This window comes from Babylonia areolata, chromosome 18 (assembly GCF_041734735.1).
Source record: "Babylonia areolata isolate BAREFJ2019XMU chromosome 18, ASM4173473v1, whole genome shotgun sequence".
Taxonomy (NCBI): Eukaryota; Metazoa; Mollusca; class Gastropoda; order Neogastropoda; family Buccinidae; genus Babylonia; species Babylonia areolata.
The window spans coordinates 8805717-8830716 of record NC_134893.1 but is presented as its reverse complement, the minus strand read 5'-3'; the positions used below and the strand labels follow the sequence as shown (position 1 = coordinate 8830716).

Below are 25000 nucleotides of genomic sequence, written 5' to 3'. Positions count from 1 at the left end.
AAAAAACAAAACCAAAACGGAATCCCCTTCCGTATCATGATAAAGCTTTCTTACAACAATTAAGTTTTTAAGACATGTTCTTCATCATTGTTGTTTAACGAACTTCATCAGTGGTGAGGCTAATATAACTCCAATTAAAAAAAAAAAAGTGAGAATGTCCGCCCTCCCTGCCTTCACCCCCCCCCTCCTCCCCCGTCCGCTCCACACCCCCCTTTCAACTCCACTGTTTCTAACTGTGTCTGACGTCCGTGGCCCAGCGGCGTTCTCACCTTCCTTAATGAGTCCTTGGGTGTCTGTGTTCTATCGTGTTGAAACATGAGTCATCTGCACGTATGATCTGAGAAACCACAGGTGCTTTATATCTGCCGAAGTGCATTGCTATCTCGTTTTTGCATTCACTAACAGCATTTTCTATTTTGCTGATTATATCTTGGGCGTTGTTGCGGATTGTAAGCGCCTGTAACTAAAACTGGACAAAGAACAGCGTGCCGAAACGAACTCATTCTGCATGGTCATCATTAGGAAGTGTGTGACTACACAGCTCTTTTCATCATTGATACGTAGGTCGCTGGAAACCTCTGTTCGTCACTGGTGAGTGTTACTGCATGTTCGGTTCATCACTGGTGAGTGTTACTGCATGTTCGGTTCATCACCGGTCCACGCGTGTTCTTGAAAACATTTGTTCATGACTGGTAACTATGTCACTGCGCACCCCTGTTCATGACTGGTAACTATGTCACTGCGCACCCCTGTTCATCACTGGTAACTATTTCACTAAATACCTGTGTTTAATCATTGGTAACCACTTCACTACATACCTATATTAGTCATTGGTAACTATTTCACTAAATACCTGTGTTTCATTGGTAACTATTTCACTACATACCTATATTAGTCATTGGTAACTGTGTTACCGCACACTTCTGACTGTCATTGGGATGTCATGCCGCTGCATACCGCTGATTTGTTTCTTAGCTTCAGTCTCGTGTCGCATCCATATCCCAAGGGAAATTGCCGTTTTACTTCTCTGTTTACTTTGACAGTATATACCTTCAACTTTAACTCTATCCATACGAATGGCGAAAGAGACGACGTTAACAGCGTTTCACCCCAATTACTACCATCAAAATATTGCAAGTGGAAAGCTCTTATACTGAAGAGGTCAATGTTGACAAAGAATACCACAATTCTGACGACGGAAGCTAAAGGTTGGGTCATTCAGACACCCACTGGACATCCGAGCGGTCTGTGTAGAGGAGAAGAGAGGACTGGCCGTACTGAGTGAGTTAAAACAAATATATAGGGTAGGTATGCCTAACTGCCAACGGTCCAGTCGAAGCGACTAGCTCAACGTGTGTACTGTAAAGATGACACGTAGAATTGTCAAAATGTAGTTCTGATTTTGAAGGCTTTCTCCGACTGGTTGCACCAGGAAGAGTTCGTCTGCTCATTCTTTTCAACGTTTTGTCGACGTCTGAAATAGCAGAGGTGCCTGAGGGTAAATGCGAACGGGCAAGTCTTATTGCGAACGATGGCTTTGGGTATATGTTGACAATTACAACAGAAGCAGGTCTTTAACTTATTAGACATAACATGTTATTGGAACATCGCACCAGACTTTTCTATTGTTGGTTTTGATCACACATGCACACAAACGAACATTTAAACACACACGCCCCACACTGCACACAAACACACCCGTTTGAGAGAACTTAGTAACTGTGCAACATCGTTCGCAAATAGAATCACGTCAAAATATCCTATGGTCTAATTGCAGACGAAACTATTTTGCAGATGCCTGTCAAAACTGGCGTTCTGATCTTACACCAATATGCTTTCTTGAATTCTCCCAGCACTGGTAATGCGAATTCAACATATCCGATCAAATAAACTATTTTAAACTGTGTCAAAGCTCAAGTCCCACACTTGCTTCCCTTGATTTTAGGATTGTGAGAGCACGTTTGAAACCATGGTCGGCAGTGGTGCGCGAAGAGAAGAAAGAGCGCGGAAATAGCCAGAAATAGCTGATGTTTGACTGGTTCTTGGAAATAGATATTCATTAGAGTTTTAGAAAAAGGTCGAAGCAGACGTTAAATTGTGAAATGCAACCGTTAAGAACGCTTCAAAGTGGAGCGGTATTAGAATCGTTCGCAATTACACGCTGTTTGCAATTTCCCATACCTACCCAATAACAACTTGTAAATTACGAGTCAAGCACGTGACATTTCTAAATGTACATCCGGGAGAGTTGTTCACTGTATTCTTGTCATTCATGTGAAAGCAAAAGAAGCGTGCCCTGCTTACCTTCCACCATCTCTCCGTTAGGGAAGACGACTACCACCTTGTGGGTCCGGTTGGACATAAAGATCCGGGGCCTCTCACCCTTGGCATTGGCCTCCAGCTTGAGAGCAGAGGCGGGATCCATGCTGAGGGCGGAGGGCTGTGTAATTTTGTATCACAGACACACACGGATGACACTACTCCAAGACAGGAAGAAAGCCGTCTGCACGGAAACGATGCCACGTCCATTTACCTGGCATCGGGAAGGGATAACAGTGGGTTGCACAGCTCTCTCATCGGCTCACTGACACACATATACTCCAAGGGGCACTGACGCTTGACGAACGTCGCAAAATGAATGACTACAAGCTGAGGTGGTGCGTTCTGTTAGGGGCCACACTGCCACTCTTTCCTTTGTGAACTGGTACCCTTCAGACCACAGACACCAATAGTAGATACAAGTGTATACTAAGTTTAGACACAGTGTATTACCCACCGGCCACGCTGCGGCGAAACAGGAGAAGGGAGTGCACGACTTAGCTTTGAATTAAACCGACACGTGATACTTTTGTTTTGGTATCACACCGTACTGGTTTTACTCTGCTGTGGTCCACCGACAAGCCGCCTAGTTCTGCTGTCTTCTCTGGTTTCCCTTACCAAATTCAAGAAGGCCTTTTCCGTTCATTTCTAAAATATCTGGTGAAGTATCCGATATGCTTCAGAAGCAGTTGAAATAACAAATAAAAGCAAATGTTTAGCTACAACACATTGACCAAGCAACAAGTTTTGGGCCTTTCCTGAAAACAAAAAGGAGAAAAAACAAAGCTGAACGACAATCAACTTTGGGGTGAGTGCTTACCCCATTTGAGCTTGGCCGACTGTCGGTCACAAACAGAACAAACACAAGAGGGAATAAACCGAGTCGGCGGTGAATTAGTTGATCACAGTAAGAACAATATCCTACTCGGCTCCACAAGTACTACACTCACTGTGCTGGTCTCCACACGGAACACGTCAATGAATTCTCCGCAGATAATCAGTGAAGGGGAGGAGTGAATGGACGACAGAAATCCTGAGGGCAGGGAAGTGTGAAGTGCACTGACACACGCGCACAGAGACCGGACATCACCCAAACCGTTCTTCTTTCCTCAGGCCCCAAACTACTCATTGTCAGCCAGCTTGTTTTTCGCTTGACAGCCTCCACCGATTTGTCACGCTTTTTTAACGATGGAAGTCAGTGAAGCGAAGAAGGAAGGAAGGAAAGAAGGAACGAAGGCACGAGCAGCTTCACACGTGGGTTTCAAGACCAGGGGAGACAGGACTGCAGATGGGCGGGCAGGCAGGTAGGCAGGGAGGCTCCAAACAAAATCCACTTCTCACGTGTTGGGCCACGCTCTTTACTCTCCGTGCCAGGCCTTTGGCTTTCCGCTGCTTCTGGCTTTGAGTGTTGAACAGGAAGCGTGGAGGGAAGGTAGGGAGGTATACGCTTTGCTTTGCACGGCGCGCTGACGGTTCCCCTCACTACAAATCACACAAACAGGGCCTGACCTGACAGCGACCCTCCCCCCCCCTACCTAAGCAGTGTGAAGAAAATGATTGGTTGTCAGACTTACAAAGAGATAGGCGAAAGATCTTACCCCTGCACCAATACCTTTTCACCGCCTTTCCAGGGTTTGACGAACCACTTGTTTACCCACCTCTCGCGTTTCCCACTGGTGAGAAAGATACTTTATTGTTATCAGTCACTGTCGGGAACAACTGTGAAAAACTGTGTGAAAATGAACCTTAAACATTCGCTTCTCCCGTCTTACACACGATCTTTTCTGCAGTTTTCCTTCTAATCTTTCGCCTGCTTTTCTTCCAATCTTTTCTGCTGTTTTTCTTCCAGTTTCTTTTTTTCCTCTTTTCCCAACAACCCGAAATCTGTACTCTCAGTCAGGTACATGCAACTCCGACCTATCGGTGGGAGAACTGTGGGGTATTGCGACGTGATGTTGCTGGCGTCAATGTTGCCCACTTCCCTTTTTTCAAGAATGTTTTTTAGTCTGTCCCACCTGTCCACTCACAACACACGGCCAAGCACGTCTTAATATTTTCAGGGACCAGGCGGTGAAGAGAGAATCTGGTTGTGCATTAGGTCCCTGAAGAACAAAACAAAACAAAAACCCCGCATGCTGACATCGGAGATAAGCAGAGGTATCCAAGATCAGCTGCACTGAAAAGAGTAACTTTCAAGAAAAACACAACCGAATAATAAAAAAGACCCCACTGTGACGATTCAATCATATCATCAGATTCTTATGTTGTAAACGTGTTCCCTCATGATTATTAACAAACATGAACATCCAGAGCCATCATTCATGACGTGACGTGCAGTCTGCGAAAATGTTATGGCGGCCTGTAAATAATTGTGATCCTGCTGCGTAATGCCATGGGAGTCGTAAACATGATCATGACGACTGTTAATGAATGATCATCAGTCTTCGCAGTCTCACAGCGCGAATCACAGCGGACAAGCTCTCCACTATAGGGAATGTCATCTGCGCTGAAACAGTAGTTTCTGCCTTAGGAGCTGACGAGGTCTGCAACGGCAACTAAGGGAAATGTCAGTGAGAACAAGCAAAGTGTGGACAGAGCGAATGTTCAGCCTGCCAATGAGGTATCATGCAGTGCCGTCTGGCAGGACTGACTGAACACACAGGCTGGGTACAGTGTGTACACAGTGGGCCATACAGTCTGAAGCTGGTTTCAGCTGACATGGAAAGAATATCAACAGTGTTGGGCACAAAAGCTGCTGTTCTCTTATTTCTTTATATGATTCTAACATTGTTGGGTCCAGTAGCTGTTGCCCCCCCCCCCCTCTCTCTCTCTCTCTCTCTCTCTCACATACACACACACACACAAAGTTTGCTGTGTTTACCTTTTCCGAAGTCAAGATAACATAAGTTCTTTGTGAAAATATTCTTTGCTCTTAATATTTCTCCAACACTTAGATATGCAGTATTTTTGCAATATGTATAAGTCAGCAAACGACAATAATTTTTTGTCCATGCGCAATTTACTCATTAGAATCGAATTTTTAAAAAAGCCGCCATTCTTTCTTACTCATAAATATCTAATATTCTTTCAAATCGGGCGCAATAGCCGAATGGTTAAAGCGTTGGACTTTGAACCTGAGGGTCCCAGGTTCGAATCTCGGTGACGGCGCCTGGTGGGTAAAAGGTGGAGATTTTCCCGATCTCCCAGGTCAACATATCAGTGTACAGGCATGCTAGTGCCTGAACCCCTTCGTGTGTAAATGCTAGCATAATACCAAATACGCACGTTAAAGATAATGTAATGTATGTCAGTGTTAGGTAGGTAATGGAAACAAGAACATACCCAGTATGCATACCCCCGAAAAAGGAGTATGGCTGCCTACATGGCGGGGTAAATAAACGAAACGGTCATAAACGCAAAATGTTACATGTCTGTCTGAGTGTGTATGTGTGTGTGCCTGAAATCTGATTGAATGATACAGGAAACGAATGATGAACGCCCAGTGACAGCCGTCAGTCGGCTCTACCCAGGTAGACAGCCTGTTGTGCAAATGACCTCGTGTTTGTAGAGCGCTTCGAGCTTGGTCTCCGACCGAGGATAGGCACTATATAATTATCCATATCGATTAAAAAAAAAATCCCCACTCGGTTTTTACCGAATACCATGCACTGTTGAACCGAATGTTTTCAAACTAAATTTTGTTAGAAAAACAGTTCACTGTCATGTGGACAAAAAATAATCAAGTTTAAGACACTTCAGCTATTCTCTAACAACTTTTAATAAACTTCAGCTTTCTGCTGTTCCATGCACAGGAGCCAGACTACATGTACCTCGTGTAACATAAACAGTCGAACAGTATTGCCGGCCACTGACTATTAAAGATGAGTTGACTCAGTCAAGAGAGCGAATAATAATATCACAAGCCAGTCAAAACATGTAACGACCTGGAAGCGTTTTGCTGATATTCACAATCACTGGTGACAATAACATCCGTCAGAACAGTAACATCTCGAAAACATGTGGCATGTGTATTCATAAATCGGTGAGCACAATGCACTGACTGACACATACAAACACACATTTGCTTGCGTAACGTGAAATCATAGTCCTCATTTACGGGTGTCGAGAGTGAAGGGTGGAAAACACTCCAGTGCTGTTGAACTGAACATGAAGAAACAGCTTCCAAAATAACGGGACAGCCACCTCACACATCCCCTGCTATCCATGCCAAACCTGCCTGGCCTCACGGCCAATGGCTGCCACCAACCATGGTGCGCGCACTCAGCACGTGCTGTGTGTGACACTGACACCTCACTCTCTCTGCCGGGGTAGACAGCAGCATCAGCTGGCGACAAGGAGCAGCAGCAGGTGGGAAGGGAGGAAAAGAGATGCTGTGAGGTATGTGCTGGTGGTGCGGGCAACAGACAACATTGTCACACCGCTTTTTTTGCTTTTTTTTAGATTTTTTTTTTTTAGTCAGGCCGCCTCACACAGATGGTTTGTCAATGGAAGCCAGTCGATGCTGCCTGCTGTGCTCACACATTCATTTCCACCACCAACACCACCATCACACAGACGCGCGCACACCGTCACACGCACACACAGATGGCGTCGTGTTCCGCGCTAACTTGCCATGCACGTGACACACACACACACACACACACATACACACAAGCACGCACGGTGTGACAGTCGTCCACACAAAAGCAACAGCCGAGACAAGCCAAGCCGCCCGACCACACGATGCTATGCTGACCCGACACTGGGAAAGAAACACAGTCGGCGGTGACGTACTAGTAATGTCCTTGATGGCGCTTGCTGACTAAGCCATGAATGAGATTGTAGCACAGCTGTCATGCCACAAAATACCACCACCACCACTCGTCTTTACCGCCAGCACGGCTGACGATCAGATGGTGACTACCTGTGGCCCACTTTCCCCAACTCAGTAACACAACCAACGTACACACATACTGCTAGTTGCAGTGATGAGGGCGAGAGAGAGATCGAGAAGGCAGTAGAGACGCAACAAGTGGAACTCGTCTCCCATCCACGCCCTTATCTTCAATGCACCACAAACACCCTCTCTCTCTCTCTCTCTCTCTCTCTCTCTCCCCACACACACACACACTCTCATTTACGTATCGAGAAAGGAGAAAACCGTACAGTGAAAGAAGTGGGACTCGGCACGAGTGCGAGTATACGAGTGATGATATTCCTAATCTCTGACACTTGAGGGTCTGTCTGCAGGGTGGAAGAGGAGGAGGCGGAGGAGTCAGCTTGGGGTCTGGTATGGTCTAGCACGTAACGGCCATATGGAGGAGGAAAGAGAACGGAGCAGGCGGCGGACAGCGAGGGGAGTAGGGAGGGAAGGTTCAGCGTCAGACCACTCTATCTTCCTTCATCTTCTGTGTCTTGTGTGCATCTTCTGTCTTGTGTGCCGTCTGCTGCCTCTCCCCTCATTCTCTTCTTCTTCTTCTCTCTCTCTCTTCTCTCTCTCTTCTCTCCCCCCCCCCCCATTCCCCTCCTTCGTCACTTCCTCTCTTCTTTCCACCCCCATACTCCTCTCTCTCTCTCTCTTTCGTTTTCCTCTCACTCTTCCTTCAACCCCTCTCGCTTCCTCTCTCTCCCTTCCAGCTCTCTGCTTCCCCTTTCTCTCTCCACCCCTTTCTTTCGTCTCCCCCCCCACCTCCCACACACACACCTCTCTCTCTCTCTTCCTTTCCCCAACCACCGTGCAGTCTGTTTGACGACAGGGGGTGCAGTGTTGTGTCTCCAATGGCCAGCAGCAAAGAAGGGGAAACACAAGACACTTTATGAAAACGACTGGCCGTGAATGATGCTGATGTTGACAGCAATGAGGTGAACACGTAAACTCCGGTCGATAGCGTTCAACTTCTTCTCGACGGAGTTTTCGTCTTCCGTTTTCATTCTTTCTTTCCTTCTTTCTCCTTCTTGATTTTCATCTTTATTCTTCTCTTTCCTTGTCTTGTTGTTGCTGATGATTTTGCCTTATATGTTTCGCTGTCAAAATACATTTTTCTTCTTTTACCTTCATTTGACCGAAGGCCCACCCTATTGGGGCTTTGTTAGGATGGTGTTCGTTTATCCATTTCATTTTCCTTTTTTTATTTCCTTCTTTCTTTTTGCTTCTTCGTCTTTCTTTACTTCTTTTTTTCTCTTTCTTTTCTTTTGCTGTTTTGTTGTATTTTCCATTATCAAACTAGATTTTTCTACAATAATGTTGCCCGGGCAGTGACATCCCTTTTGTCACCGTGGCTCCATTTGGGCACGGTAAGTGCATGCAGCACACTGGACCTCGGCTTATCGTCTCATCCGAAAGACAAGCACCCAGATCACTATTCAATGACTAGTGGCGGGGTGGAGGGGGTGGTCAGTTCAGTTAAAATCCCAAGTCCGTATAACTTATGGCAGGGGCTCGAACCAGTGGCGGGCACTCGCTTCCCGGCTGTCGGGCGCATTATCCACTGACTAGACCACCGCTCCACTATTGGACAGGCCAGCAGGCCATCGGACAGGTCTTATTGGGTGGAGTCTGACAACCAGGAATTGATTGGGGTCGGGGAGGGAGGAAAGGGGCAAAGGGAAATGATTCCCTCTTCGTGAACTCCATCGCCGGCTTCTCTCCCCAGATTGAAAAATCGTTTCCAAGTGAAGCCACGGATGTTGTTCCGTGAAGCATGATCACTCTCTCTCTCTCTCTCTCTCTCCCCCCTCTCTCTTCACCCCCCTTCTCTCTTCTCTGTCCCTCTCTTCTTCCATATCGTTACCTTTCCCTCTCTCCTAACCCTCACACACCCTCTCTCTTCTTTACTCCTCTAATTCCATCTATCCCGCAACTCTCCGTCTTCTCCCTCTTTCCCCCTCTCTCTCTCCCTCACAATATCTTTCTTCTCCTACACCCTCTTCTATCCCTTTCTCTCTCCATCTCTTCCCCCACCCCCGTCCCCCCGCTCTCCCATCTCCGCCCCCGTCCCTTCTCTCTACCTCACACACACACACACACACACACACTTTCTCTCCAGTCTCTCTCTGTTTCTCATGTTCTCTCTCTCTCTCACTCTTCCACTCTCCCTTTCTCTCTCCCTCCCCCATACCTAGAGGCACTCGACACCAAATTACTGGTACGGGAAAGAAATGAAAAAAGGGCGGGCGGGAGGACACTGTGGGGTGGAATGAGGGTGAGAGGAGAAAGACATGTAGTGAAGCAACCCGCCTCCACACCCCCTTTCCTCCTCACCCGCACCTCACCACCCCAAATGCCGTATACATACATACATACATACCTGTTTGTAAGTGCCGACAAGTGTCACGGTGTAGGTATGGTAGTGGTGGGGGCAGGGTTCGCAGTCACGTGGTGCCCACTTCCCTCCCTTTGCTTGTGCACGTGCACTTCCTTCACACCTAATGCTGGTTCACCTGCTGCTGTTTATCTCTCTCTCCTCTCTCTCTTCATGTATGTATGTGTAGATATCTCTCTCCCTCTCTCTCTCTGTCGGTCTCTCTTCATGTATATATGTGTAGATCTCTCTCTCTCTCTCTCTCTCTCTCTCTCTCTGTCCGTCTGTCTCTGTACATCGATATTTGTGTGTGACGGTATAACTATGTTTTTACATACCCCTTCATTGAGGGGCCTTGGCCAATAATGAATACACCTCTCTCTCTCTCTCTCTCTCTCTCTCTCTCTTTCTCTCTCTCTCTCTCTCTCTCTCTGTGCCTGTTGCATGTCTGACTAGATGCAGTTTTTGTTGGTATTACTGCCTAATGGCTGCTGCTGCTGTTAAGACAATCCAAATGTAATACTCTCGAACAGAGAAGGACATGTGCGTTCGTTCGTGCATTCATCAGTTCCAGTGTTCGGGTGTAGGCAGATAATGTCAACATTTTTCTTCGGTGAAATAAATACCTGGATATTTCACACAGTAACTCTCTCTCTCTCTCTCTCTCTCTCTCTCTCACACACACACACACACACACACACACACACACACACACACACAAGCAAAGTCAAATCACTGTACATCACTGGATTCAATTTAATAATACATTTAGTCCCACAGACCAACCCGGCCACACTGAGGACGAATCACATAAAAAAAAATAGTTAATTGCGTTTTGTTGTACAGGAGCCCCCTCAGCACCAAAAGCTATTCGCACGCACGCGCGCACCAGGTAATCAACTGGTGATCATAATATAATAAAGTTCTCTAATTAACCTAAGATGAAAGAAGAGGGGCAGGATGGAAGGAGGGGGCTGGAGGGTGAGCACAAAAATAAAATCTGCCCAGGTATCAAAGCCACCGGGTGTCGGTACTACTTAATGACAGCGCAATCCTCCTGCAATCAACCTTCACGCACCATGGGTCGGAACCAAAGGGACCCTGGTGTGTGTATCTCGCCCTAACTGTACCCCAAAACAGATCTTACCCCCGGCCTTTTTTTTTTTTTAAACATTTTTATTCCATTTTTCTTTTATTTCTAATAATTCATTCTGTTTGCGAAAATCGCATTTTAAAGTTTAAGCCTGGTGATGTGTTCAATGTGGACTATGTACTGATGTTGAGTGAACTGTCAGGAGGGACAGCAAGCGAATTGTTGCCGTGAGCCAACATGCCGTTAGGAGGGACAGCAAGCGAATTGTTGCCGTGAGCCAACATGCTGTTAGGAGGGACAGCAAGCGAATTGTTGCCGTGAGCCAACATGCTGTTAGGAGGGACAGCAAGCGAATTGTTGCCGTGAGCCAACATGCCGTTAGGAGGGACAGCAAGCGAATTGTTGCCGTGAGCCAACATGCCGTTAGGAGGGACAGCAAGCGAACTGTTGCCGTGAGCCAACATGCTGTTAGGAGGGACAGCAAGCGAATTGTTGCCGTGAGCCAACATGCTGTTAGGAGGGACAGCAAGCGAATTGTTGCCGTGAGCCAACGTGCCGTTAGGAGGGACAGCAAGCGAATTGTTGCCGTGAGCCAACATGCCGTTAGGAGGGACAGCAAGCGAACTGTTGCCGTGAGCCAACATGCCGTCAGGAGGGACAGCAAGCGAACTGTTGCCGTGAGCCAACATGCTGTTAGGAGGGACAGCAAGCGAACTGTTGCCGTGAGCCAACATGCCGTCAGGAGGGACAGCAAGCGAACTGTTGCCGTGAGCCAACATGCTGTTAGGAGGGACAGCAAGCGAATTGTTGCCGTGAGCCAACATGCTGTTAGGAGGGACAGCAAGCGAATTGTTGCCGTGAGCCAACATGCTGTTAGGAGGGACAGCAAGCGAATTGTTGCCGTGAGCCAACATGCTGCGCCAGCACAGCTGCTTTGGAACACTGAAAGGGGCAAAGGGAGTGGAGGGTTTGGAATGGGGGTGCGGGTGGGGGTGAGAAGCGAATACAGAGTTTGTGCTAATACTGATGATAATGATGATGACTGTTGTTGCTGTTGTTTTACTACCAACATCATCAACGATTCTTTTCTCATTATAGCTTTTGCTATCATCAGTGTCTCGTCATATTATTAATACGATCTGGGCATAAACACAGCTGAAATTTTTGGGTGTATCTGGATTATATACAATGCTGATGGTGGAAGAAGAGGACGAAAAATAACCAGGGTTATATCTGGCATGGGAACAAAAACGGTTCAGTAGTAGGCCTGGGTGGGACGGACAACTGCGAGGGTGGCCGGAGTCAAGCCGCTGCATGATCGGACTTCAATCAGCAGATGGAGTGTGCGTGGGCCAGGCACGCCACAGCCGAGAGAGCACAGGACCCGAAAGCTACAGGTGCCTTGCTGATGATGGCCGACTGGGGACCTTGGCCTGTAACGGGGCTGCCCCGTGAACTGTCTCACTACGGGCCGGATCGCACGTGCTTCATTTTGTGAGTGTGGAATGGGAGGGTAGCAGGGTGGGGGAAGGGGAAGGGGAATGGGGAGGGGACAGCCGTTGTGTTCGCTGAACAGGGCAGGCGGTAAATCCATTGGAAACAGGTTTATTTCCTGTCCTCTTCCAACCCCCCGCTGTCACTCTGCACTGTTTGGTGGTTGATCAGTCTAAGTGGTCATCTGCCAGCGCTCCAGTCACGACTTTCAGCCATTACGTGTGAACAACAAAACACATCTTTGCTGAGCAAACATAAAAAGAAAAAGCAAGAACAAAAAAAAACAACCCAACAACAACAACAGAAAACAGAAAAAAGAAAGAATAAAGGAGATGCCTACTCCACCCCCACCCCCTTCACCCTACACACACACACACTATCTCTCTCACTCACACACACACACACACACACACACACACACACAGGGGGAGGTTTGGGAGAGAGTGAAAATCAGACGCTTCCAGGTATAAATGATTTTAGACATACCAGTATTACGTTTTTCCTGTGCTGGTTTTCATGGCCGAAAATCTAATTATAAGATCACTGGTCTGCAGCACACATCAAAGAACGGCAGACTTCAACTTCTGCTCCATACTGTGCACCTGTGTCAGATAAATCGACGCTGAAGCAATGGGCCAGGCAAACCGATGCCTAAACACTGGATCAAACAAACCGATGCTTAAGTATTAGGTCAGACAAACCGATGCTAGAGTACTTGATCAGACAAACTGACGATAAAGAATTGAGTCAGACAAATCGATGCTAAAGTAATTGGTCGAACAATCCGATGCCAAAGTTCTGGATCACACAAATCCTTGCTAAAGTACTGGGTCAGACAAACCGATGCTACAGCACCAGATCAAACAATCCGAAGCAAAAGCACCGAAAAAAACAAACAAGAACAAACAAACAAACAAAAAACCAAAAAAAAACCCACGATGCTAAAGATGTGAGTCAGACAAATTGACGCTTATGGTCTGGGTCAGACAAAGTGACACCAATGAACTGAGTTAGACCAACTAACGCAAAAGAACTGCGTCAGACAAACTGACGCTGAAGATCTGAGTCAGACAAACCGAAACTGAAGAAGATCTGAGTCAGATAAACTGACGCTAAACAACAGGGTCAGACAAAACTGACGCTAAAAAGGATCTGAGTCGGACAAACCAACGCTAAACAACTGGGTCAGATAAACTGCCGCTAAACAACTGGGTCAGATAAACTGCCGCTAAACAACTGGGTCAGATAAACTGCCGCTAAACAACTGGGTCAGAAAAAAAACATCATTTTTTTTTTCTCTCAGCTTTTTGTCCATCCTTAGCGGACGACCCGAGGCACTACTGCACATCGATAACACACCGTTGTGGTTTTTCTGCACATTGCCCTCAGGAAAATGTCAAGAGAGGTGGGCAGAAAGTTCAACAAAGACAAAAAAGGAAGAAGGGAGTGTGGTAGAAAAAACAAACAACAACAATAACAACAACAACAAAATGATCGGAGGATGAAAAGAAAAGAAAAGAAAATGACAAAACAGAGAAAGAGAGACTAACACACACACACACACACACACACACACACACACACACAGAAGAATGGGAAGAAAAGAACGAAAAAAAGATGATGAAATTATGTTTAAACCATCGTCATAATGGGAAAAAGGCAAAAGTTACAGCATATGCACACGCTATCTCTCTCTCTCTCTCACTTTCACACACACACACACACACACACACATACATAAGCGCGCGCGCGCGAACCTCTCACCCCATCTCCCACTCCCCAAGACCACACCCACACACGTCCACACACTCGCCACGTGCGGTATATTACACACCACCTTCAGCTAGGGACAAGCCTAACGGGAATTGGCCATAATGTAATCAGGATTGGCCATGCCGTTCCCAGGCCCCTCAGGGAGAGACGGACAGACAGACCGACAGACATAGGGACAGACAGACAGAGAGACAGACAGACTGTCAGGTCCTGGCAGGGCACAGGTCCAGACACAGGTCGTATGCACACAAGAGCCGTGAATCGATCAGCGAGCGCAGACGCGGAACTAATACTGATAGAGCCGCTGAACAAAACCAACAATCAGACCTCTCTGGATATAACACCCCTTTACTTCCAACACTCCTCCTCTGGCTCGCTGTCTCCCCTCCTGACAGACACAGTATTATACACACAGAGGGCAAGCACAGAGAGATGGTGATCTGTTTATGACAAAGACGAACTGACTGTCGGTGGCTAAACTGGTACTGTATGACGAGTGGTGGAGAGGGCACACACACACACACACACACACACACACACACACACACACAGAGAGAGAGAGAGAGAGAGAGAGAGAGAGAGAGAGAGAGAGAGACAAACAAACAAACAAACAAACAAACAAGCACGCACATACGCACCCACATTCACACATGCTCACATGCGCGTACCTATTCATACGCAAACACGTATACACTGATACAAAGAAAATACAAGTCACTTAGAGTGGGCACACATTAAACTAAACAAACAGAGGGGAATCCAAAAGCAAGCACGAAGAAGAAAAAGAAGACAGCGACAAGAACAAAGGAAAAAAAAAGACGAAGAATAGACAGGAAGACGAAAGAAAGAAAGAATGAATGAAAGAATGAACTGAAATGAAACGCACGACAGAGAGAACGCCACGAAATAGATGCAATGCAAAAAAAAAAGTGGGGCAATGACTCAACTGGGACAAGGCAGACATGTACCGTTTTATTTCCTTCGATTCTGATAGTGTAGTGTTCTTTTCTCTTTTTTTTTCGTTCTTTTTTTTTCTTTTTTGCCGGCTCGCCACTGATATTTCGATGTATATTACCATTCTACGAACCACCCAAGTCTAACAGCTAATACAGCTGATATTTTCTTTCTTTCTTTCACTCCCACCAGATCCCGTTCTTGGTCATTTCTTCGTCCCTCCCACGCATCGACCTCTCAGTCTCCTACGATCCTGATCCCCTGCACTCTCACGTTGCAACCTGCTTCAGTCTCTTGGGAGAGAGAAGGGGCAGGAGTGTGTGGCCAAAGCACTGTGGCCGCACCATCACACTTCAGGCTGTTCTGTTTGTCTTTGTGTGTTCGTCTGACTTTCGGTTGGTTGGTTTGGTGGTTGGTTTGCTCGTTTTCACAGACTCATGCATGCACACATGCACGCAAGCAACCCCCCCCCCCCCAATCACACTTTATGACAAAAATGCATACTTTGTAACAGTCACTGTAAAGAGCATCAACATGAGCAACAATTAGAAACAACAAGGATTTAAAGATGCAAAAACACGACAGAAACACTACCAGCAACGATTACAAAGACATGACAGACACTACCAGAAACAATTCCAGGCAGACAAAGACATGACAGACACTACCAGCAACAATTCCAGGCAGACAAAGACATGACAGACACTACCAGCAACAATTCCAGACAGACAAAGACATGACAGACACTACCAGCAACAATTCCAGGCAGACAAAGACATGACAGACACACTACCAGAAACAATTCCAGACAGACAAAGACATGACAGACACACTACCAGAAACAATTCCAGGCAGACAAAGACATGACAGACACACTACCAGCAACAATTCCAGGCAGACAAAGACATGACAGACACTACCAGCAACAATTCCAGGCAGACAAAGACATGACAGACACACTACCAGAAACAATTCCAGGCAGACAGAGACATGACAGACACACTACCAGCAACAATTCCAGACAGACAAAGACATGACAGACACTACCAGCAACAATTCCAGGCAGACAAAGACATGACAGACACACTACCAGAAACAATTCCAGGCAGACAGACACATGACAGACACACGACCAGCAACAATTCCAGACAAAGACATGACAGACACACTACCAGCAACAATTCCAGACAAAGACATGACAGACACACTACCAGCAACAATTCCAGACAAAGACATGACAGACACACTACCAGAAACAATTCCAGACAAAGACATGACAGACACACTACCGGAAACAATTCCAGGCAGACAAAGACATGACAGACACACTACCAGCAACAATTCCAGGCAGACAAAGACATGACAGACACTACCAGCAACAATTCCAGGCAGACAAAGACATGACAGACACTACCAGCAACAATTCCAGGCAGACAAAGACATGACAGACACTACCAGCAACAATTCCAGACAGACAGAGACATGACAGACACTACCAGCAACAATTCCAGACAGACAAAGACATGACAGACACTACCAGCAACAATTCCAGACAGACAAAGACATGACAGACACTACCAGCAACAATTCCAGACAGACAAAGACATGACAGACACACTACCAGCAACAATTCCAGACAAAGACATGACAGACACACTACCAGCAACAATTCCAGACAGACAAAGACATGACAGACACTACCAGCAACAATTCCAGGCAGACAGAGACATGACAGACACACTACCAGAAACAATTCCAGGCAGACAAAGACATGACAGACACACTACCAGCAACAATTCAGGACAGACAAAGACATGACAGACACACTACCAGCAACAATTCCAGGCAGACAGAGACATGACAGACACTACCAGCAACAATTCCAGACAGACAAAGACATGACAGACACTACCAGCAACAATTCCAGGCAGACAAAGACATGACAGACACTACCAGCAACAATTCCAGGCAGACAAAGACATGACAGACACACTACCAGAAACAATTCCAGACAGACAAAGACATGACAGACACTACCAGCAACAATTCCAGGCAGACAAAGACATGACAGACACTACCAGCAACAATTCCAGGCAGACAGAGACATGACAGACACACTACCAGCAACAATTCCAGACAGACAAAGACATGACAGACACTACCAGCAACAATTCCAGGCAGACAAAGACATGACAGACACACTACCAGCAACAATTCCAGACAGACAAAGACATGACAGACACACTACCAGCAACAATTCCAGACAGACAAAGACATGACAGACACACTACCAGCAACAATTCCAGGCAGACAAAGACATGACAGACACACTACCAGCAACAATTCCAGGCAGACAAAGACATGACAGACACACTACCAGCAACAATTCCAGACAGACAAAGACATGACAGACACACTACCAGAAACAATTCCAGGCAGACAGACACATGACAGACACACTACCAGCAACAATTCCAGGCAGACAAAGACATGACAGACACACTACCAGCAACAATTCCAGACAAAGACATGACAGACACTACCAGCAACAATTCCAGACAGACAAAGACATGACAGACACTACCAGAAACAATTCCAGACAGACAAAGACATGACAGACACACTACCAGAAACAATTCCAGGCAGACAAAGACATGACAGACACACTACCAGCAACAATTCCAGACAAAGACATGACAGACACTACCAGCAACAATTCCAGGCAGACAAAGACATGACAGACACACTACCAGCAACAATTACAAACAGACAGATAGACAAAGACACAACAGAAATTTTAGCAGCAACAATTACAAACAACAGACAAGGATAATACAGAAATAGTACCAGCAACAATTACAAAACACACACTCAAATTCGTGACAAAAACACAAACAGATACGATTACAAACAAGAAACAGACCTGACAGAAACAATACCAGCAACAATTACAAAAAAAAAAATATGTATATACAAACAGACAGACAAAGGCATGACAGCAACACTACCATCAGCAACCATGCAGATGACAGAAGGACATGACAAAAATAACCCCCCACAGCCCCCCCCAAAAAAAAGACAACAACGAAAAGAGAATAATTGGGACCTGAACACATGACAGACAGAAAGACACGTCAGAAACAATACCAACAATGACACAGACAACAGACGCACACGGCAGAAGCAAAGCAGGTAGCCAACAATTACAGATGACAGTGTCGTCCTCCGTCGTGGAAAAAAAAAGCAGGTTAATTGGAGAAAGCAGCAAGAAACGCAGCGGCCGATTGGATGATGATGACGGCTGGGACAGGGAAGCAATCTTCTCTGCCATTGATCAAGACACACACAGGGCGCCGGGCGCGCAGACATCACACCTCCCGGCCAACTTCCAGAAGACTTTATCAATGCCAAGTCCTGTCTTGTCTTGGTGTCTTAACTCCTTATACATATTCGTATTTCTGTTTGTATTTCTTTTTATCACAACATATTTCTCTGTGTGAAATTCGGGCTGCTTTTTTTCTTTTCTTTTCTTTTCTTTTTTTCCTGCGTGGAGTTTTATTTGTTTTTCCTATCGAAGTGGATTTTTCTACACAATTTTGCCAGGAACAACTCTTTTGTTGCCGTGGGTTCTTTTACATGCGCTGAGGTCATGCTGCACACGGGACCTCGGTTTTTTCGTCTCATCCGAATGACTACCGTCCAGACCACCACTCAAGGTCTACTGGAGGGGGAGAAAATATCGGCGGCTGAGCCGTGATTCGAACCAGAGCGATCAGATTCTCTCGCTTTCTACGCGGACGCGTTACCTCTAGGCCATCACTCCACATAAGGCTAAAGAACTATAAAGCTACAGGAATATAAACGTTGCTGAGTACACAGCGCTACAGGAATATTAAGCAATGCGAACATAAATGTTCCGGTTGCGGGAACTTAAGGCTTTCTGAACATAAACGTGTCAAAGATAAGGTCTGAATATAAACGTGTCAAAGATAGGGCTATATGGTGATGATGACAATGAATTATGATGATGAGGAAGAAGAAGAAGAAGAAGGAGAAGAACAAGAAGAAAAAAACAGGAAGAAGAAGAACAAGAAGAACAAAAAGGAGGAGGAGCCGGAAGAGGAGGAGAATAAGTTCTTCTTTTCACCTCTATTCCCTTACTGGCACACCCGCAAAATTCCATTTTCGGAATGTTTTATCCAGACCACTTTACTGGAAAATATATCAAACACTGATTATTGATATCAATTAATAACTGCCCATCTTTCATTGTGCCGTGGTAAATGGCTACAATAAGAAATGGTGTATCACGACAAATGAAATTATCTCACCACTTTCGCATTGTGATGACTTCACTGGGACACACGAAGAGTTGTTTGTTTTAGGCAAAAAACTGCTAAATAATAAATGTTCTTGCTTGGACAACTCCCAGCAAATGGAAAGAGGTATGAAAATAGCTACAGCAATCTTTGGTTGCTATGCCGCTGTGCTCAGTAAGTGGTGGTCTAATGGAAAAGGGCGCGCGCGCGTGTGTATATATTATGTATGTGTGTGTGTGTGTGTGTGTGTGTGTGTGTGTGTGTGTGTGTGTGTGTGTGTGTGTGTGTGTGTGTGTGTGTGTGTGCGCGTGTGTGTGTCTGTGCGCGTGCGAATGCGTGTGTGTGTGCGAGTGTATATATGTATATTTGTATACATGCGTATGTGTATGTATTACCATGTGCGCGCGTTTTCACACGTACCCACAACAGACATCGATACGGTCATCTCACACATGCCAATACAAATACTTCATGTTGATGAAACCATTCCATACCTGCCCACTATAGATATTCATAAACGCACAATAGATATTCATAGTAATTCCAAACTCACCCACTATACATATTGTTAAGTCCACCTCACATATATAACCACTACATTGCACTATGCACTATGTTGGAAGGCTAGAGTTCATCAATAAACCATGAAACCCAAAATATTTCTTTTCAAAACTTCTGTTTTAGATATCACCATGTGGTTTACTTGCGGCGCAAATAATTTTGACGAACATCTTAAACAAGACCAATCAATATCAAAATCACAGTATTTCATTTAAATAAAATATAACTCTACGTTACGGGGAAAATGTTGAAAAATAAAATTAATCACAATATTTCACAAAGGGGGCAAAAGTGTTTAAAAAAAATAAAGAACATTAATTTCACACAAGCCATGGACATTTGATGAAACTGGAAATAAATATGCGCAGTGACTTTTTCCATGGGAGATGATATTTCATTTGCTCAATAACTCGGAACCTGAAGCGTTAAAAAGTAAAGCTTAAAATAAAAAAAATATTTAAAAAATAAGAAAAAGCAGAAGCTAGTCTCCAACATAAATACTGAACAGTGAATCAAAACCCAGACACACACATTCACTTTCATACCAACAACTGGAAACATTCAGATCGGAAGCTACACTATTTTTTTTTTACATTGAGAGAAGGCATCGAGATTTCAAAATAAAAGTCATCATGGTTATTACTGGAATGAACATTGATTGTTTTAGAATCAGAAGTGTGTAGGGGTGTTTTTAACCGAAGGTGTCCTTCTTTTCTTATTTTTTAATCGCATTTCAACGTTCAACCACTGTGCCAGATAACTCCCTGTCTCAGTCTCTCCCTGTCTATGTGTCTCAGTCTCTCTGTGCGTGCACGTGCTAGTTTGTCAAGACGAAATTATGAAGAGAGAAAACCATTGCCCAAACAACACCACCGTCAACAGAAGCAACAACAGTCCAAAACAAAGCCACCGTAAACAGCAGCAACAATACCCCCAAACAACAACGCCTTCAAAAGAAGCAACAATAGTCAAAAACAACATCAACGACAAAGGCAGAAAAAACATCCCCCCCCCCACCTCCCCCACCCCAGGCTACATTTCTACCTGCCCCGCTGAACGTTCCCACGTCGTTTGCAGTCCGCAGCATGACGCCTACAGCTGCTGTGTTTTATTGATGATTCTGTTTGTGTCTGCTCTGTGGCTCCTTAGGGGGGGGGGGGGGGAGGAACTTTACCTCATCTCTTTGCTCCGCATTTTCTGATTTTGTTGAATGGGAATTCTCTTTCTCCCTATTCAGTTTCTCCGTTTGTCTGTCTTTCCACAACACCGTTGTGCTTTCTCTGTTTGTCTTTGTACATCTTTCATCTGTTAGGTAAACCTCTCCTCCTTACCCCATCTCTTTCCCTGTCCCTCGGTCTAACTTTATTTCTCTGCATCCCCATCTCTCTCTCTCTCTCTCTCTCTCTCTCTCTCTCTCCTTATCACTCTACCACTTTGCCATTCTCTATCTCTTCTTATCACTCTACCACTTTGCCATTCTCTATCTCTTCTTATCACTCTACCACTTTGCCATTCTCTCGACTATCTCTCTCTTGCATCTTTGTGCACGTGCAGAGTGAAAGATAATATGGAAGAAGAAGAAGAAGAAGAAGAAGAAGAAGACAGTGCCAGCTCCAGAACTGGCACTAAATCAGGACAGTGACCCACTAGACGTTTCGGTCTGGTCATCCAAGGGTGAAAAAAACAACAACAACACAAAAGCCGACCTTCCACTGACCAAAACAGACCTGTTGTTTGTCAGACACACCTGTTCAATCCTCCGACCCCCCCCCCCCCCCCAAACACAGTTTGACCGTTGCAAACAGTGGGTGAATGATTAACCATCGATCACTCACCACAAAAGGAGCTCTCAGCCATAGTGACCCATTACCCAGACACCGTCACCGATCGTGAAAGAATTTATGGTGAACAGAAATCCCCCCAGACCCACTGCCCTCAAGCCATCAACGCTGACTGATCAACACACGTTATCGGCGACAAAGTTTGGGACTCTGGCTATGGGTGGTCAAGCGTGAACAATTCACATGGATGCGTGTAGATACACGATTCTGGGAGCCGAAGTCATAGGTTGCGCTAGAATCACGCGGCCAAATCTTGCTGACAACACAGTTTTCTACGATTTGACAAGGATGATGATACTTAACACTTACCGTTTAAAAACTGTTGAATTCGTGCCTGATCTAATCATTGCAAGCTGTCAGGAAACAGACACATGCAGACTAACGTACATGAGAAGTATGAAAGACACGGAGTGAGGGAGAGATAAAGAGAGACAGAGAGACAAAGAGAGACAAAAACAGTGACAGACACTTGACATTTTTACACTTTGATGTGGTTGTCTATGCAGTCCTGAGAGACAGACAGGGAGAAACACAACACACACACACACACACACACACACACACACACACACACACACACACACACACAATAGTGACAGAGAGAGGGAGAGAGAGAGACGGAGACAGAAACAGAGAGAAGAAAGAGAGACCGATAGAGAGAGACAGGGGTGGAGAGAGAGACAGACAGACAGACAGACAGACAGACAGACAGACTCACAGACACGCGATAAAGACACTGAAGGAATCAAGATAAAGATTTAGACTGATCGGCGACTGAAAAAATAAAAAAATAAAAAACAAAAAAATAAAAAACATACCACCAAAAAAAACAAAAACCAACAACAAAAAACCCCAACTCACAAGACATTGTGAATAAATTACGGCGGTCCAGTTTTGCCCTGACCTGTCCTGTGTTGTCTTGTCTCAACACCCCAACTCCGACACAAGAGGAGAGGGGGCTGGGGGTTGGGGAGGGGAGAGGGGGGGGGTGAGGGTTAGAAGAAGGAGAGAGAGAGGTATGTGAAGACACTCAACACCCCCCTTTGTTAGGTCCAACAAGAACAAGAAAGGCAGGCACACCTGTTCCGAGACGCCGGCGCATACTTCAAAGAGCTGAACAGTGGTGTTCTTTCCTGTGTCGCTGACCACATACAACGTGCAAACAACAAGTACAGCGGGCCCTTGAGGTCTCAGGGGGGGGGTGGGTGGGGGGGGGGGGGGAACTGAGGGAATGGGAAAGTAGTGATAGTTATTGCTGGGGGTTGTGTGTGTGTGGAGGGACGTGGGGGGGGGGGGGGGAGGGAAGAGCAGAGGTGGGAAGAGATCGGTGGTGATCAATAATTCAACACCATTTACCAAGCTTGCGAACTTGAAAGAAAAAAAAAAAAAAAAAAAAAGACTAGGCTGACAAGGGACTTTGCTGCTCCCGTTTTATCCCTGAGAATGGGGTTTGTTGTAATAACACTTGTGAAGGTGGTTTTGTATGATTGGTTAGGATTATACAGCTTTCCGCGGGGTTTTCTGCTTACCTGTCTAAATGACACACACACACACACACACACACACACGAAGAGTTTCGCTCTCTCCTCTCCAAGCATTATGCCTTCTCTCTGAACCTGCTTTCCACATACCAGTCACTGAATGAGCTGCACTTGTTACTCCTCGGTACGCTGGGCCCTCAAGAGTCCGATTTAAGCTGGTGGTTTTATATGACTGGAAGAGAAATATCACCACGGCTTGGATTTCTGCCTTGAGGGAGAGAGAGAGAGAGAGAGAGAGAGAGAGAGAGAGAGAGACAGAGAGAGAGAGAGAGAGAGAGAGAGAGAGAGAGAGAGAGAGAGAGAGTGTGTGTGTGACCATTCATCCGTGATCAAGAATTCGCGAACACACACACAAACGCGTTAAAGGAGTAATATTACCATTATCATGGGCAAGTTAATTTGCTTTCCAGATAATCAGCGTCAACGCGTTATGTTCGATAAACAGCTTACGTCTCCACACACACACACACAGACACACAGACACACACACACACACACATTCACACTATCAATATCTCATCAAATTCAATAGAATCGAACGGGTCTGTTAACATTTTCTTCGTTCATCATTTCGTTTCTAAAGATCGATCTGCGTTAAAAAACAACAAAACAACAAGAGAGGCAAGGCCTTCAAGACTCACTTGTGATACACTTAAAAAAAAAATCTAATCGTTAAAATGTGTTCTGTATTTGTTATTATAAAGCTTCGCGTTAAAAGAAAAAAGAAAAAAAAAGTCCTAACCAGATTCGAATTAAGTCCCCTAGCATTAATTACAGAGTAATTTCCCTTTTTTACTATCTGCACCAAAACGTTTCCAAAATAAATAAAACTTCCATGCTTAGTAAGAAGTTCCTGTTTGAACAAAAAATGATAATAATGACTGCTCTTGTTGTTGGGTCAGAATATCAGATCAAAGTGCCAAGTTTAGAGAATACAAAAAATATGAATATAACAGTAAATGCAGTTTGCATATAATTAGGCTTCATTTTTTTTGTGTGTGCCCATCCCAGAGGTGCAATATTGTTTTAAACAAGATGACTGGAAAGAACTGAATTTTTCCTATTTTTATGCCTAATTTGGTGTCAACTGACAAAGTATTTGCAGAGAAAATGTCAATGTTAAAGTTTACCACGGACACACAGACATACACACACACACAGACAACCGAACACCAGGTTAAAACATAGACTCACTTTGTTTACACAAGTGAGTCAAAATTAGACTGCGAGTTTCATTGCACGAAAGGTGATATTAACACCTCTCTCACTCTCTCTCTCTCCAATGCGTTGACTTATGTTGCGTATATGGATTTGTCCAAACTCAGTAACGCTTCCTTGAGAAACTTGAACTCTGTGTGTGTGTGTGTGTGCGTGCGTGCGCACGTGTGTGTGTGTGTGAGTGCGCGCGCGCGTTTCAAAACATCGTAAGCAACATGCCACTCTGCATGATGAAAACAGACATGGGGGGTACTTCGAGCTGTGCATGTCATTCCATTGTGTGCTCATGTTCCCAGACTGATCATTAGCCTACGTGGCCTTGCACCATATATGGCACGTCTTAAGTAATCAACGTCACTATAGTTAGCAGCGCACGATGCTATGCATGCTCCAGACATGCTTAGGTCAGAAAGGACTGGACCTGTGACGTCATTAGTATTTCGTCACTGATCTGCGTCAACGCTTCTTGTGATCTAAATTCGGGTGTCACGTGGACATCATATTCCGGAAACTGGGCCAAAGGAAAAAGAAAATGCTTGCACAGGAGGGGAACATAAATCTGAAAAAAGTGTGTAATCAACTCTGC

The 25000-nt window shown here is 45.4% G+C and overlaps 1 protein-coding gene across 6 annotated transcripts in view; it reads right to left on the bottom strand.

Annotated features, from left to right (window-relative positions):
* Positions 1–25000, bottom strand: part of LOC143292420 (dual specificity calcium/calmodulin-dependent 3',5'-cyclic nucleotide phosphodiesterase 1A-like) — a 447558-nt gene that overhangs the window by 223322 nt on the left and 199236 nt on the right. Inside the window, exon 1 of one of the 6 annotated variants that reach the window (XM_076602677.1) lies at positions 2305–4215. The exons of the other annotated variants lie outside the window; for them this stretch is intronic. Within the exon in view, the coding sequence (XP_076458792.1) occupies positions 2305–2425 (121 nt within the window). The 5' untranslated portion in view covers positions 2426–4215. Of the gene's footprint in view, positions 1–2304; positions 4216–25000 lie in introns of those variants that run through there. 6 annotated transcript variants of the gene reach the window in all.